Below are 18,072 nucleotides of genomic sequence, written 5' to 3' on the forward strand. Positions count from 1 at the left end.
GAAGCAAACTCAGGAAACATTATTAAGTATCCAAACTTTGAAGTTTATTTATAGTGCCGCCCATAAGATATATACAAAAAAAGGCTTGTTACAATAATTACGATATCAATCTCGATATCACTCATCAAAAGTTATTGAGACAGCAGGGCTTTTCTCTTCTATTATAGGAGGTTTTTTTTACAGCATGTAAGCTGACTGAACAGGGGGAAAAATATACTGAGACACATTTTCTAGCTATACTATTTTATTATCATATCTGTGGCATTAATTGGTCTTAAAATACCAAAAATATAAATTATCACAATTATTTCTGGGACAGGCCTTCGTCTTGCATTATTCAGTGTAGGTCCTGTCCAAGAGATTCAGCTCAACAGCAAGACAAAAATTGTATTTGCAAACAGATTTTTTTGATTCAAAAGCAAAACTTTTGGAAGTGCAAACAAAAGTTTAAAATATTTTTTATTCACCAGTGTATCTAGCTTGTAATAAAACCTTTCTTATTGCAGTGATGATAGTTTTGCTCGCAAATCTACTTTTTTTTATGTATAATGAAGACTCCAAAGTAACCCCGTACCCTTTTCGGCTCTTTAGTCCGGCTGTAGCACTAAAGCTTCTGCAGAATCAGGATGAAGAAACATGCAGTCTGGCTGTTTGTGCTGGCAGTTGTGAGTGGCGAATTTGATGGTTTATGTTAAGTGAAGTGGTGAACATGAGTGAAGTACGTTCCATTAGGGAGATCTCAGGGAGTCTGTGCTGGTCTTTGTCACCAGTGAAAGACCAGGTTTGACTACAGTGCTGTGGGGCTGGAAATAAGAGAGCACAGATATATGTGGGTTATTGTGGCACTATCTCCTTTCCCACACAGGTTAGAAATCCTATTTCTCTTTCCCTCCTCTCCTCCTTTCTCTGTGCTCTGAAGCCTCAAGGCTGGGTGTGACGTGTCAGGTCTGACGCCTTGCCGTCTCTGCAACAGATTCCTCTGTCATAGAGGGCTAGTGGAGGTCTCATGGCCCTCTTTCAAAGCCAGGTCAAGGGTCAAAGCAGTCAGTAAACACCATCATTCAGCTTCCCAATGCAAAGGAAGGCAAGGCCTATAGTATATCACAGGGAGCAGAACACTGAGGCAGCCAGGTCGATTTTTTGCTTGAGCTGAAATTTAGCCTCACAGTTGACTTTATTGAAAATATCGCATGCATACAGAGAGAAAAGGGATTTTTTGGTCTACTTGGTAGCAGATGTGTATTTAGAATTATGTCCAAGTTGTTGGCCATAGATAAATAAACAGTGTTTGAGAGTTTGATCATGTTATATATAAGATATTAGGGAAATATGCGATAACATTGACTAATGGGATAATGATATTACTTGCAAAAATAGAAAGATATCAAAGTGCACTTAGTTCTGCCTTTCTGCAGTACAACATATAGTCTATACAGTACACTAATAAAACAAGAGAAATTGCTTGTGGATGAGAAAAGCATTAAAATAAATGATTTCCAACACTCTCTTATTGAACAAATGGAGCATTGAAGTGCACACAAAAGCACCAATAAAAAAAGTATGATAGTCAATTTTTACTGATATTCTCTTTCAACCAACTCAAAAAAATCCTTTTCGCAATGTGTTTATGGCACAAATTGACATTGCAATTACAATAAAAAAACAACATATTGTGTAGCTCGAGTCATAAGCTTTATATAATTGTCTACACAGTTCCTCACCTCCAGATGTGGCCTGAGTAATCCGACTTCATCGTCTCCTCTGCATGTCTTGGGTGTGTTTGTACTTGTATTCCAAGCTTGTGATTGAGTCATTTTTAGGGATAGGTGTGAGCCGGGCCTGTGCGTTTGATACGTGTGTCTGGCTCATTCATTGTAGCGGTCTGTAATTTGCTGCCGTAGATTGCAGAGTGCGCTGTGTCAAGGGTTGGCTAATTTACATCTGTGTTGATGTCCGCTCCAAACTCGACTGTCATTACACTGAAGCAAATTACTGCCATTTAGAACGCACTACCTGCAATCTCAATATGAAGTGCTGTAATCTGCCACAGAGAAGACATTCTAGGAGGATGATTAAGGGAAGTGATGAGGTCATTTACTGAAGGACTGTCTGACACACTTAGGAGTGCTGAGGCCACAAACCTTTGTCATTTTCATGCCAAAATTATGGTAAATTACACCAATCTGAGTGCACAAAACTGGCCTTAAACGTCCAATCATAGCAGGAGGAGTATTCAGAATCTGTATTACTGTTCTTGGCTTTATGTAAGAATGTGTATGTTTTGTCTGGACTCCAACTTAAATGCAGGATCACATATTTAGACCCACATGTTGATTTATTCGGAGAAGATATCAAGGGATTAAAAGGGATTAAACAGGTGCTTCCTGTCAAAGTGTGTGTATTTGTATGCATACTGTGTGTGTGTGTGTGTGTGTGTGTGTGTGTGTGTGTGTTGCCATGTTGCCATGTTGTGCCTCGGGAGATCCCAGATGAACCCAGTCACGCTTCCTTTTCAACATAGTTTAGATTTCATAAACACTAATGCCATGTGCGCCCCTCACTCCTTCTCACAGTAAAGCCTTGTACTCTCACACACTCACTTTCTTGACAAATATGAAATTCAGAAGCCACTGAAAAGCATTGCATTCATTGAGGTTCCAGCCAATAGCTTTATCCTTCATCACTCTCACTGCCTAAAGCATTAAGAGTGTTTTCCTGAAAGACACCATGATTTCGACTCTCGTATCCACAGTGCAGATTCTGCACTCAGGCTGCCAGGAGAAACATCCAGTGCAGGCACTGTTCCCCGTCTGAAGCACCTTTGGCTCCTCTCTGCTGCTTTAAACATCTGTTTCAGTCCACACCTGAAAGTGATTTATATGTTGCAAGGTTTTATGTGATTGCTGGAAGTGAGAGTTTTAATCAGAGTAGTTTTTAATTGGAGCGGTGCTGGCTGTAAGTTCAAAATTTATTTTAACCTTATAACGCTTAAAAGTAGGCTTCTGTTTTCAGTAAAATTGTATCTGCAAGCTGCCTGTAGCCACAATTAACAACTTTTAAGCCCTGAGTGCTTCTTGAAGGTTGAATATCACACTGTTGAATCCCACAATTAAAAAAAACAGCTTGCTGTGTGTTTGTATTGTTGTCCAACAAGAATCAAATCACCTGTCCTCTCAATTCATCTGATTGGACAATAGGGAAGAAACCCCAAAAGATTGAGCCAGTTTTTGCTCTGAGTTGAAGTCTTTTCAACTCTTTAATTTCACGGATCTCCTGCAAAAACACAAGGTGCTCAAAAACGTGAAAGCAGCAAGCAAAAAACAACCCTCTTATTAAAGACGATTACGAAAAGTCACTGGGAAGTATGCACGTACATCCAAACCAAAATGAGAGCAAGTGCTGGGCCAAAAAACAAGACCATAAAACAAATTAATGAACAAGTTGCACACTGCAGGGCTCCATTGTTAACTTATTACCACAGAGGTGCAATAAATAAATTAGAAAAAAATCACCCCAGGCTGCTAAAACGCACTCCGTCTAATTTGGGGCTCAAGTAGTTTCTTTAAAAAATTATGGCAACAAAGATTATAGAAGAGTTTGCAAATTTGCACGCCAGCAGTTTTGAATCAGAATTGTTTAATGAAAGTCAAACAATTAAATTAAAGTAATATTTTCTAACCTCTGAAGTGATCATACGGATTCAGTTTATCTAACTTCCTCACAGACACAGTCAGGAAGTCTAATCTCATTACTGTAAACAGCCTTTTGCCATCAGACTGTGTTTGGAATGTGGTGATTGGAAAATGCTTGCCAATGTGGGAATTCCGTGAGATTGCTACTTCCCTTGCGAGTGGGCAGTCAACAAACACATTCTCTCCCAAAGAAAGAAAGAATGACGTTAAAGATGGACAGGTGCAAAGAGGAAAAGACAGTCAGAGTAAACAAACAAATAAACAAGTGTAATGAAGGAGGGGGTGGAAGTGTGAAGACGGACAGGAGCCTGTGTTGATGTTGACAGGTCCTGAGGCCACCAGAGAGCACGCCACCTGTAACAGTAGTGGTGGTCTCTACCATGGAGGTAACTCTGGAAGGGATGGTGGTGGGGGGCCAATTATAATCTTCACAGACACGGACAATATATGGCTACAGTCGCAGTAACCTTTAGACTCAGGTTGGTGTTGTTTTTGAAGGTGAAATTGTTTTTGAAGTGGTGCTTTGTCTCTTAAAGTTCATAGCCTTGTGAAAAATGAGCTGAGGAAACTAGCGAAAGGGTAAAACTTTCACACTACAATAACTTCCCTTTATGGAAGATGATGCTGCTTTTTTACAGGCTCCTCATATCTGTGTTATCTCAGGCACTTTAAGAGCATATTAGTTCATTTACAGTGGAGAAAACATAAAATAAAGTGCCATATAGAGGCTTTAACACCAGATCCAGAGCCCTACAGGTAGCTCTTGTTAGCCACAGTCCCTCTGTTTTTCCTCACTTCTCCTTTTCCTCTTTTTTGATTAAAAGAAAACGAATGAGCGCGAGGCTGATAAAGCCACACAGGGGCATTGAGTGGAGCAGGAAATGACCTGTTATTTCTAGTGTTTCAACGGTTTCCTGCCGCTCAGGCTAAGAACTTCCTGATGGATAAGGCTGAACTCTCATCACCTTGAGATGGGATTACTTCAGAAGGAAAAAGGTGTCATTATTTTATCCTGCAGCCACTGTGGACACAAAGGAATCATAATAATGGCTTTGATAGAGTATAATAAAAGAGAATTTTAAAGTATTGAATCATCATCTGTATGCTGTCACTCAATACTCTCTCTCCCTTATTCAGGGACTGCCAGGACCTCCAGGGAAGGCAGGCCTGCCAGGCAAAAGGGGACCTCGGGTAAGTCTTGCAAACACCTCCCCGCCACATCAAACACACTACTATTTCCAACCTCTATAAATGGTTTTATCTGGTGTTCAATCCCAAGATTTTTATTTTATGGAACCATGTTAATAAGCGTGTCTTTATTTAGGGCTACTGTGGGTATCCCTTCTGCGTGCGTGTGTGTTTGTTTGTGTTTTTGCTACTGCTACAGACACACATGTTGACAAAAACTCAAACACAAACAGTCAGTAAATAACCCCCGTTGGCAGAGAAGTGACTCAGAAAGACAGACAGACAAACAGACAAGGACAGAGAGGACTGTATCTGTGTGTTCCAGCCTTGAAGGCATTTCTGGCCCATTTTCTAAAGTTGCAATAATAACCTGCCAAGCCAGGCTCCCACATCACTTTAAACCCCTCCCATCAGCCGGTAGACACACACACACACATACATACTCACACACAAAGTTTTCCTATGCAGGCAGATTGACCATATTCAGCACGGGGCTGCGAGCGCTGACCTCCCACCCCTAAGCATAAACAGGAAAGCTCCTATAAAGACGGCCTTTCAAAAGGCTGGCTGTGCCACAGGATGCCTAATAAAAGCACTGTAAACAGACAGAGAACACATGGCTCCACTGGACTTTCTTCTCCTCGCTGAGCTGTTGCAGCAGGCTGCACCAACACTTCATAGGAATCCCATTCTGGACTAATGAAAGGCCTCTTTCTCCAAGGCAGTTAAATAGATATAGTCTCATTCGAGGGTCTTCTCTGAGGAATTCTCCTTTACTTCCTGTGTTCCTCTTCATTGTATACATTCACACTGACTTGTTTTTAAATATCTCAAGAATTATTGGACGAATTGCCATGAAAATTTGCACAGATATTCATGTTCCCCAGAGGAGGAATCCTGCTAATTTTTGTGCTCCCCTGACTTTTTCTCTTGCACCACCTACAGATTGATATTTGTGGTTTTGGGTGAAATTTCTATTGAATGAATTTCCAATAAATTTGGTTTACACATTCATGTTCCTCTCAGGATGAAGTGTAATCACTTTAGTGATCCATTACAAATTTTCCTCTAGTTCCATCATCAGGTCAAAATTTAAATTTCCTTAAAACTTTATGACCATAACCAGATTAGTCGACAGAAAATGTTGGTATTGTATGTATATGCAACACAAAAATTGATATGAAACATTTTTTGTTTCTTTAAGCTTTAACACTGAGCTGATGATGTAGTAAAAAGGGCCGATAACAAAGAAGGTCAGGGTCATTGGACAGATCATTTAATTTTAAAGTAATTAGAAAGTGAAGTATAGTAAGTACATTTTTAGTTACTTTTCTCCGGTTTAAATTGATCTCTGTATGTAAATTCTACACATTTTAACACGATGCTCTATTAGTAAATGCGTCCAGTAGTTTTTCTTTTTTTCAAAGCTTGGATTTTTGATAAGGTGCTTGTAAATGCAATCTGACTATATCCATCTATAGACTATAGATAATCACATGTTCAATGTAAAAAATAATGAGTAGCCTATCTGAAATGAAGACCGTTCCTCCTAAAAGTGTAATTACATCGCCGTTGGTATGGTTAAGTGAGATTTCCCCCTTTTAGTATGTAAGTACTCATCTAAAACATGCAATTTACAACAGGTGTAAGATACGAGAAAAGCTTGAAAATTGACCTCGAAAGTCCTTGAAAAATGCTTGAATTTGACCACTGCTAAAGTGTACGAACCCTGCAATTAGTTTTTGAATTCACAACATTAACCTCATGTTTGCAGTGCATGTCTGTGTTGTTGTTGTTCTTTGGTCAAATCTTTATAACCACCACAGTAAGGGAATGAGAACGGCTTGCAGAAGTTCAGAAAAGTTGGGATACAACCTGTGGTTTGTGGTTTTCAGAAATGTACCTTGCCAACATTTATTCTGCAAATAGCTGCAGAATGTATGGCATTCCCATCAGCCTCAGCTAAACTTTTTGTTTACCACTTTTAAGATACTAACACACTAAGCTCAATAAGGTATCAAACATGGTAAACTTTATACCTGCTGCACCTAAATACAGCCTAACAGACTCTCTAGCATGTGTGTAGACTCTCTTAGTCTTTATAGATTACAGAAGGTTCTGGCTCCTTGTTTTACTATTTTAATGAATAGACAAACATCACAATCAAGTGAGTCCAGAATACAGTAATCTAAATGCAACAAATTTACAGTAAATCATTGTCACTTTATGTGCATGGCTGCATGTGCTTGTGTATGTGTTTTTAATTATTACTTACTGTTTGTGTCTGTCTGTGTCTGAGAGACTGTTAAGCTAAAGTCTCTATGATCCCCCACTTCTATAGATGTATAAGGAGGTCTTTGTCTGGCTCTAATTAAAGCTATTTAAGCCCGGCAGCACCTCCCATCCCGTCTGTTGTAGCAGTTCCACAACATCAGGCACACTTAGGTGGATTTTTTATGATCCAAGACAAACTTACCTGGAATAAAACTTTAATTGGGCCTAAAAATCTAAACACAGAGCTACGTGAACTTGTTCAAGTGTTATATAAGTGTGACTGAGAGTGGAACTATTTTTGAAGGACTAAGAATATGCGCCAAATTGAACTTGAGGGTCTGAAGAGGCATTTCTCTTTTTAAGACTTAAAAATATGCACTGCTGCACAAGTTCTCCAGCTTGGATTGGAGCCTAGACAGGTTTTGGACACACCATTTTGTCCCAGGCCCCTCTGTCTGTCTGTCTCAAACCTCATTCATCAGCAGTATGTATCACCTCATACTGATTTACATCCTCATGGCTTAGACATGGTCTTTGTGAAACCACAGCAAACCAGCTGTTGAACTGCCTGTGGCATTGTTAGTGGAAGTGGTTGGTTTGCAATGCGCAAACAATGAAAACAAGCCTGTTCAATAAAAAAGCACTTGCAAAGGCCTTTTGGTTTTGATGGCACTTTAACAGAGGTCACTTGCAAACACGCCGCCTGTGTCTGCATCTGACCTCACAGTCATTTTGTTTAACACACACACAAGTACACATCAGCGCTCACACACAAGTGTATACACGCTACGGCACTAATCCCACGCCCGTGTAACGCAGACATATGTGGCTGTGTTTATGACCTGCCTATATAAAGAGTGAGACAGATTATGGAACTTTGCTGTAAACAAAAGCATTTATCAAGTTTAATTGCTGCTGCCATGTGTGTGTGCAAACACTGAGCTGCATATACACACACTTAGACACTTGCACAGTCGTACTCACAAACACATGTCTCCCCTCTTGGCCAGATAAGAGTGTGGTTTCAATTTGGGGATTTCACTTGTTCATCACTGAAATAGATTAACTCCAAATCTGCATTTTCAGCTGCAGGTTGCTACAGCTGCAGGCTGCTACAGCTGCAGGCTCACAGGTGGCGATGCATGATTTAATTATAAGCCTCATCTCTTTATGCATAAAAAAACTAAAATCCAGTCCGAGAGTTTTCGCTGAATAGAGAGCTCTTCCCTTTTTTTTTCCTGCATGACCTTTCGTAGCCTTGGATTACTGGAAGTCTGCATGATGACACACAGAGCACCATTGAGCCCGTCCAAGCACCACCCATGAACCTTGACCTCTGATCCCACACATGTGAGTGTGAGACTGAAGCCTCCTGCTAGGTGTGCATGAATAAGTCGGTGGTGAGCTCTTGTGAGTGTTTGTAGGTGTATAATGACGACGGTGTGAGAGGAAACGTGCGGTGGATGCAGCGCACGTACACAGGCCCGCCATCTATCTGAAGGCTGGTTCAAAAGGGTCTTTGTGTGAGCGAAAAAAACCCCTCTGTCACCCATCTTTCCTCATGCTTTCCCTCCAAACCACTCCTCTGTCACTAAACCCCCCCACCTTGCTTCACCTGCACGTTAATTCAGATTCCAGATGGACATTTTGTATAGAAACTTGGAAAAATACCACTATAAAGAACTTTTAAGTGACTCAAGGTGTTGATTTCTTCCTTGGGCTGTTTTGGTTGCATCAGTCAGCTCTTTTAAGGGTCTTTATAATCCCCAGTGTAAACCGGGTATATGGATCTCTCCTCTGGAACATTACTGTAATAAGCTCCAGGACAGTAAAACTCACAGTCCACGCTCACTATTTTCACATTCTCCCTTTGGGCACTTTAATGCATTTTTTAATACCAGATTTTAAATGTTTGGCATAACATTAGCTCTAGGTTTCCGTCATAATATTCAAACTTGTCACGGCCATTATGAGCTATTACTATTATTGTTGTAAATGCTTAAATAATACTTTGGACTAATTACTATTTCCTTTTTCATATACTCTGGTCACTGCATGATGTATTTAGCTTTAAAAATGTTGGCTTTTGAAGCAAATACATTTATATGGTTGCCTTATAACCAGCTGCTTAATTCATTCGCCCCGTCTGCTTCTGTTATTATGAAGTTTTACTATGATTTATACTGCACTGGGCTGCAAATTCTGCTTTTTTCACTCAGCGATGGCAAGGCATGCTATTGCGACTTTAATGAACAGTGAAATATTTTCCTGACTCCTCCAAGGCAAAGATTCAAGTGTGTGTGTGTGTATGTTGACTGGGATCTTTAATTAAGAAGACGTCCAGCAGCTTCACATGCTCTTAATCTAATGTTAGTTTATCAGACATTGCCCCTTCAGCTCTCATTTGGCACAGCATCATACAGAATCTCTTTTATCTTTAATGCGCTGCCTGTATATACATTTAAAACTGTCTTTTACGAGCCAGTGTTGAAAGTCAGACCGTGTTTACAGCATTACCCATTAAAAGGCTTCGTCGAAAATATTCTGTGTGGGAATGTAGCCTTTGGAGTGATGTCATGCATCTAGATTTAAGATCCACAAAAAGTATATATTCCTTGGCTTTAAGTTGCACATATGGTGTTGATATAGAATTTTGCAGATTCAAGCATATACATTTATATACCTTAGAGCAGGCAGCACGCATGTTACCAGAACACGAAACATTAGGAGCTATCATTTCTTTTACATTTTGACCATTTGGTCTCAACTTAGAATGGCAATGACTTGTGCAGAGCTAGCAGCATTATTACCACAGGAACCACAGTAACGCCCTGCGTCGCTGTTCAGAGGTCGGTGGTTTTCATTTGATAGCCCTCAGCTTGTGTGCACCCCACCCTGGTCTTCTCTAATTAGACACCTGTTGTGCGAGAGAGGGACACGACATGGAGGCAAGAGCACAGTACCAAATGTCAGTGCCAGCCCGTGCCTACCAGTGTACTGCCCAGGCTGTGGTAAACCACAGGGTTAATTTTGAAGCATGTAATTGAAACATGTCTAGTTTGTTTAAGTTTATTTAGGGCACAACAGCGTCCCTTAACACTGTCTGGACACACTAACTCTCGAGGGAACGCCAGCTGAATAGGAACCGAAAATGAAAGGGGGAAGAGCATGTGGGAGGAAAACATGCAAGATGTTTAAAACTAGAGAATCCTTGGAATGAAAATTTGTAAAAACATAAGTTAAAAACAGATCAGGCTTTCAAATATTTCCAATCTCATCAAAACAAACATCTTAATGTCCTGTGGATTCTAACATCAGGGAATGTTGGTTTCAGATGAATTTTTTTCCTAATTTTGGATCACATGCATGCTGGAACATTTTTATGTTGTTGAAGTTTTGGTTTAGAGGCTTTTTATTGGTGATTCTTCACAGCAGAAAACACTGCTATACTTTTCTTTTTCCACTGTGACACGGAGCTACATGCTAATGTCAGGGAATGTTGGTTAATTTCTCCCTTATTTCAAATCTAATTCTTGCAGCAATATTCTCAGTTTTGTAGATTTTGGTTTAGAAGCTTTTTACTGGTCATTTTTCACGGGAAAAAGCACTGTTGCTCTACTCCATTTCAGTCATTCCACTGCTACAGGTAGCTAGCCTACATGCTAACATTAGGGAAACCAGATATCTTGGTTGCCAGTTCTGTTAATTTCTATCCAATTTCGGATCACATTCCAGTTTAAACATTTTCAACAGTGTAGTTTTTGGTTCAGATGCTTTTATTGGTGTTTTCTTTAAGGAAAAATGTTTTACTATACTCCATTATAGCAATGGCAGATGGTACAGAGAAGGCGAGAACACACATGCAAAACACTGACCAATCAGAACTTTTCACACAGGGTGATTAAAGGTGCAGCAGCTATTGGCAGTATAAGTAAAATAAGTATCTTTTGAACGTTAAAGCATGTAAACATTCAAGTAGAAACCCAATATAGTGTATGAACCTGAAAATGGGTATAATAGGTCACATTTATTATCAGTTTGGAGTGTGGAAATCCTGTGCATTCTGTGTTCCACATCAGAGATAACAGCACCTTTACACATGCTTAGTAACGTCCTGTTCATTCATGAGAAGCTCTTTCTCAAGTGAATCAGACATAATGGTCATCAAAGTGCCCTTTCAAAGGAAGAGCAGTTACAGCAAAAGGCATTTATGTTGTCATGTCTGCACCCAACCCATATGTCTGTTTTTGAACTTTGCTCAAAGGGCTTTTTTGTTGAGCTGTATAACCCAGCCCAAAGCCCACGTTACTTTTTTTTTCTTCCCTCTGTTGGATAATAAAGAGCTGCCTGTCTGGACGACAGTAGATGTTGTTTTTTGATGCTGCAGACAGGATCACTAATATAATGGCTTCCTGATTTGTTTTGACTCACCTCAGTGAAACTTGCTGACCCGTCTCTAAAAGCAATTGTGGGTCTTTTTCCGCCCTCTCTGACTCGCTCGACCCTTGACCCACTCCGGGGATGGGTTAGGGGCCCAAGGGTGCCATACCACGTGGAGGGCAGGAGAGAGGTCAGAGATCCACGGAAAAAGTCACTCAGAGGAAGAAAGGGGGTATGACAGACAGATATATGGTGCCAACAAGACTTTTGTTTCTATCTGACAGCTGCTGTTTAAACCAAAGAAAAATTGGTGTGAATTATTTTTTTGGCTTCCAAAAATTTTCTGCTAAACCGTCCCATGGGTGCAGCTGGAAGACGCGAGATGGTTCACATTACCAGTACGCTGCTACTGTAGATCTCGCTTTGTTTGCTTTCAGACACAGTTGTGTTCATTTCCTCAGCAACAGCCAGTGCGGACAGAAACGCACACCAGCAGAGGAATTCAAAATGTTATGATACGAGATGATCTGCATTACTCATTAAGATGTCTGGCAAATGTGTGTTTGTCTGTGTGTGGATGGATGGGGGGTTGTGGAGTTTGGAGGCAACAGGGGGCAGGAAAACCACATCCATATGGTGAAGCAGCTCCACAGAGCCCCATTTTCCATAAGCTTCTACCCCCAACACCAACCCCAAATACCTCACCCCACACACACACACACACACAGCTGATGTATAGGAAAATAGGTTAAAGTAGCACGAGAGCTGAGGTTCTCCAGACAGACTTTGTGCCCCCCTTTCTCTGCTCTCATTCACAGTAGCAAAGCCACAGTCTGCATCAGCTCTACTCCAATATGATGATTGATTGAGATCTCATTTGATTATGTTTTTCTCTTTCTGGCTTTTCCACAGGGCGCCCCTGGTCCCCATGGAAACCCTGGCCGACCTGGTCCACCCGGACTCAAGGTATCTCACTCAGTCTTAATCCAATTTCTTATTTTTTACCCCCATTGTTTTTGAGTGCCTCTCACTTTTTGACTTGCCCCTAGGAACAGAGTTACAAGAGGTAGTGGTTGAAGTTTTCCCCTATGAAATGGGACGTCAGTCAGTCAGTAGTCTACAGTGTTTATGTTAACAGACATGATAAGTTTGTTGCCATTATACAAGAATTGGATGCCAGAGAATTGCTCACCTGCACATGACTTCCCTCCTGGCCCTAAATTTCCAAACAGGCGTTATTTTGAAGACAAATTAGGCATCTAAATGGTTACTTTCTTCCCTAAAAGAACACTTAAAACTTAATAAAGTGACATATTAATAGCTTTTAGCCTCAAATTCTCTGTGTATGACTGACAGCCACCTGTTTGTCCCGGCCAGCGGCTCTCAAAGACTTATTACATACAATACATTGAAACCTCATAAGTTTTAAAATCTTCATTAACAAAGAAAAAAATATATTTGTGGTTATCTTTTGCCCGCATGTGCAGCATGAACTGGCAGGATTTCTCACACTGACTCGCTTTTGAGTGTGCCTCTGAAAAACCTATGTTAGACGACAACCATAGCCTGTCCACTACCCTCAATCCCAACAAGACACCCTACCACTATGCATAAATGCTGAAAACGGAGGGCTATTGTTAATTGACGTTGCACTAATGATCACAAGTCAGCTGCCAGGCTCATGGCAAAAAAGGCTATGTTCATTTTTCCTTTACATAATTATGTACCTGTCTCTCTCCTATTAATTTAATAATAAGTTATGATCTTCTCTTTTCATCTTAAATGAATGACACGCCCATGATGATGTATTACAGTTTTTCTATATCAGCTGGAATCCATAAAGACCAACATGGGTAACTGAGCCTTGTGGCTGAAGGATCAGGGCCATCTAAGTTCACCGCAGTCCAGCCACACCTGGCAGTTAGAGACACTGCAAACACCAAAGCACTTAATACTAAAGAGCTGTATCACTTTAACATGTGTGCTGCAGAGGTGAATGTCAGGATTCCCATTCATATGTAAAGTTCACTAAGGTTGTTCAAATTCTTGGAGATTTGCTCGATTTAACCTCTAAGTGTGTGTGTGTGTGTGTGTGTGTGTGTGTGTGTGTATGTGTGTGTTTATGCATTTATATGCCGTGTAAAAATGAATATGAGTCTATGTGCTACCACTGCAACTCGAGCGGAGAGAGAGAAGGGTAGTTGGACACCGGGGGATTTGAAGTGATTTATCAGTGCTCTAGGGAAAAACGTTACGAGTCGGAAAGTGAGAACTCCAAATAAATCTGTCTAATTTTAACGTGTGAACAGGACATGACCCTGCCCAAGACAAATTCTCTGCATCCCTCATCTGATTGTCCGGACTGATGTATGCTTTAGCAAACAGCCTTGACCTCTGGCGCTGTGTGCTCAGAGTACATAGTGAGGAGCACTACATGTATTTTAAGTGCATTATAAAAAGCCTTTCATAAATGACAACTGTGCCCCCTGCCCAGAGCCCTGACCTCCTCAGGTCACCCAAAAGGACCGTGTTTGTCCTTGTCTTCCTGATGTAATTTATTATTACTTGTTGCATTCTTCACTTTTACAATCTCTTTCTTCCCATCAGTATGTACCTCATCCTCACCCTCATCTGCTACCTACTTATCTCTTATTAACTTGAAGAAATCGTGTGATATTTTAGGAAATACACTTACTGGCTATTTAACGCAACAAAAGGTTAGCTTAAATCGTATGTGTTTCCAGTCTTTATGCTAAGCTAAGCTAACCGGTTGCTGGCTTTAGCTTCATATCTACCACACAGAAAGGAAAGTGGTAGCCTATCTTCTCGTCTGGGGTTCAGCAAGAGAAAGTGTATCAGTAAGTGTATTTCCCCAAATTTCTAGCTATTCCTGTGAGATTCAACAACATTAATCTTTAGTAAAGCTAAAATCTGAAGCTACAGAAGCAGTAGGTTAGCTTAGCAGTAAGACTGGCAACAAGAGGAAACAGCTAGCCTTGCTCCGTACAAAAGTAACAAAATTCACTTATTCACTCATAATGGTAAATAGGCTTATAAGGATTTTTAAAAAATGGTAGATAATACAAGTTATGTTAGTTATACTCAAACAAACAAGCCAGATATCAGAGCATTCGTGGAACACTGGAGTGATAATGGAAAAAAGTTGACTATGCTTGCTCTAGAGGCCAAATATTTCAAACTGTGCCCCTATGAATGAACACTTCAGTAAAATTGTTGGGAAAGTGGTGCCAAGCAGACTTCTTCTACCTGGCAGGTGTGTTGAGAGAATGACTCTGAATCGTTTGATGTCTCGGGGTGCGCTGCGATCTTTGCTCTTTCATCGTTAATAAATGAAACAAAGTTGTAAATAGCAGGGGTCCGTGCACTCAGCACTCTAGTCTAATTTCCGATCCATCGCTTTGATGTACTGAAGCCCCATTATTGTTACCTGCTGACAATGAAGCATGCTGTGTGTGACTGGAGGGGCACTGAACCCCTGTAATGCACTGACTCAACTAACTCAATCCTGTTGTTTTTCCTTGAAATGTAGCTTCCTGTTATCTTGCATGGGATATATAGATGCAAGTTTTGTCAAGAGAGTCCATTTTTACCCATACAAAGTCCTCCTTTGTGCTTTTCTTTTCCTCAGGGGAGAAAAGGGGACCCTGGCATCTCACCTGGGCCAGCACCTAAAGGAGAGAAGGTACCGTGCCCACCCTTTCTTACACGCTACATTTATTTGTAACAACATCCTGCTTGGCTAGCTCCAAGCACATTGATGATGATTACTATTTGTGCAAGCACTTAAATGCTGCGTTAATGCCTTTTGACGTTCTTGCTTTCTGTTTTAGGGAGACTCAGGTATTCTTGGCCTGGTTGGACTGCCTGGGCAGGAAGGTCGGACGGTAAGACAGAACAATACACTCTCTGAATATATTTGCACCAAATTATTTCTTTTGAAATTAAATAAAGTGTTCCTAAACGCTGGCTATAAGAGCTGCCATTTTGTTGTTGAGAGTGAGCAAAGTGCTTACATCTGCAAACTCTGAAAAGTGAGGCCCTTGAAAAGTTTGGGAAAGCCCAGGAAAGAAAGTTTGTGTGAGTCACCATCACCATTTCATAACCCGTTTGTTTGCGTATTGTGTGTGTTGTGATATTTTTGTGTGTGTGTGTCTATGTGTGTGTATGTGTGTGTAAACTCTCTTATCTTTGTAAAGCTCTCTTCTTGTCTCCTCCTCCTAAATTCTATCCATCTCTCTTTCTCCTTTTGTGCTGTGCTCACCATTTCTTCCATCTGTGTTGGCTGGATCCAGCACAGAGGGGTTTTTCATGTTGGCAGGGAGGATGTCATGAGGGATGAAGGGGGGAGGTTTTTGTCATCAGGGAAACGAGGATGAGGATCATGCACTCATGCACTCAAACACAAAATCCCCAGTGTCTTAGATGTTACTTAAGTCGCAACTTGAGTGATTCATGAGTGAGGGGAAGAAAAAGTGGAACAGATCTTCTGGTAGACAGGAGTGGAACAAGCACGGACCAAGAGTGAGTCCAAGGGGAAAGTTTGAGTTGTGTATGTTTCTATGTTAGTGATTGTGACATGTATTCCTGCATGCTTTTCACCGTTTGTGCAAATTACTGGCATCAATTAGATGCAATATAACAGTAATCCTAACTAGGTTATCTAAATCCCAAGGGGTAGCCCTCTGCAGTTGCAAGAGGGTACATGGAAAAGAATTTGTTTAGTCTAAATAGTTAGCTAAAAGTTCCATAATTACTTGTATCGTTTAAATAATTAGCTAAAAGTAATGGATAAACAGATAAATAGTCATAGTTAAAGTGAGAGATAGCAGTTCAAATAGTTAGCTAAGTAGTTAAAATAGCATCGATAGTTACCTTAAAGTATTTAACAGTTGAAAACATACGCTCATAGTAATGGACAAATGGTTGTAATGTAGCCCATAGTAATGGATAAATGGTCAAAATATAGTAACATAGAAATAGTTAGCTTAAAGTAATGTATAACAGGTAAAATAGTTAGTTCCCGAAATAGTATAAGTAACTTTAACGTTAGCTGGAATAGCTAGCAGTAAATGTATCATATAAAACATTGATAGTTATGTTAGCTTAAAATATTAAACAGTTAAAAAAGCTGGCTCTCAAAGTAACGGATAAATGGTTGAAATGTATACAGTAGGTCAAAGTAATGGAAAAATGGTTGCAATGGCAAATTTAATTGTTGAAACACTTGGTTAGCAACTGTAATAATAACATATTTAGTTCATATTCATTAAATGGAATGTATCAGATAAAGCAACAGTTGCACAGCAACTCCCAAAGTATCTTAATCAAAAAAATATTGAAATATAGCTAAATGTAATGGATTATATAGTTAAAGTTGAAATAAACTGAAATAAATGAAATAAACTGTAGCTAAAGTAGTGGACACATGTTTGAAATAAACCTAAAATGTAACAGTAAAAAAATAGCTACCAAATATTTAAAAAACAAACAAACAACATTGCATTATATAATTGTGTTGAATAACTTCCAGAATAAAATCAACTGAATGTGCACATTTGGAACAAGATGTAAACATGATGAAGGGGTTCATCAGTCAGGGCTGTGTGGGAACATCTGAGAACCTCTGCAATAGGACACGATCACCACAACTGTCCTGGAGCTCAGAGCGTCTGAAGTAAAATAATCTGTTTCACTCAAACAATCAGATGTAAACACACGTCTCATAGTGGCAGGAGAGGATCTCATAGACTGCTTCAGTCACAGCATGTATCCACTAGAATAGAGCCCATTGATGCACACATTTCAAACAAAGTAAAGGATTACCTGAGTAATTGAATGTAGCAGGTAGGATGTGTGCATTTCCACAGAGGTGTAAAGTGCCTCTGCATGTATTCACTAACTTCCCGGAGCCACACTGCTCTGTAACAGTGTCGGACCCTTGTTGGATGGCTGCCTCAAACTCAACATATGGCTTTTGTTAGGAGTCGGTTTCTCTCTGTGTGTCTCCGCGTCCAGTTGTATGTCTCTATCTTTCTCTTTCACACACAATCATAAGTCAGAATGGAAAATGTAAAGCTGGTGGAAAACATTAGCAGTCTCTTTCAAGCAAATTGGGTCTTTGTAGCGATTTGACGGCCTATCAGAAAGTTTGACAATGACATGAATCAGAGCCGCAAGTGCTTCCTCCCTACCTTTTTACACTTGGATGAGCAGTGCAGATGCTCAGTTGTCTTGAAGCCTGAGGGCACATTATAGCTGCCCCCTTAGGAGTACATCTGAATGACATCATGTCGGGGAAGTTGTTGTCATGGCATCTTCATCAACACACACTCTGACATCATCACAGCATGGCTCAGGTATTTATCAATGAACCACAGAAATGATGACTGTAGAGGAAACTTGTTAAAATAGCCACAAGGAGTTCCTTTCCGTACACACAGTTAACTCATTAAGCCACAGTGCACAGTAACTTCTCACAGGTTTCAGCTGTGATTCACAGTGTTATTGTTAAAGAAAC

General features: G+C 40.3%; 1 protein-coding gene across 1 annotated transcript in view; it reads left to right on the top strand.

Annotated features, from left to right (window-relative positions):
- col27a1a (collagen, type XXVII, alpha 1a) overlaps positions 1-18,072 on the top strand; it is an 88,549-nt gene that overhangs the window by 14,282 nt on the left and 56,195 nt on the right. Inside the window, exons 4-7 of the mRNA XM_059358635.1 lie at positions 4,830-4,883; positions 12,447-12,500; positions 15,184-15,237; positions 15,386-15,439. Coding sequence (XP_059214618.1) covers positions 4,830-4,883; positions 12,447-12,500; positions 15,184-15,237; positions 15,386-15,439 — 216 coding nt within the window. The remainder of the gene's footprint in view (positions 1-4,829; positions 4,884-12,446; positions 12,501-15,183; positions 15,238-15,385; positions 15,440-18,072) is intronic.

Source organism: Centropristis striata, chromosome 19 (genome assembly GCF_030273125.1).
Source record: "Centropristis striata isolate RG_2023a ecotype Rhode Island chromosome 19, C.striata_1.0, whole genome shotgun sequence".
Lineage (NCBI taxonomy): Eukaryota > Metazoa > Chordata > Actinopteri > Perciformes > Serranidae > Centropristis > Centropristis striata.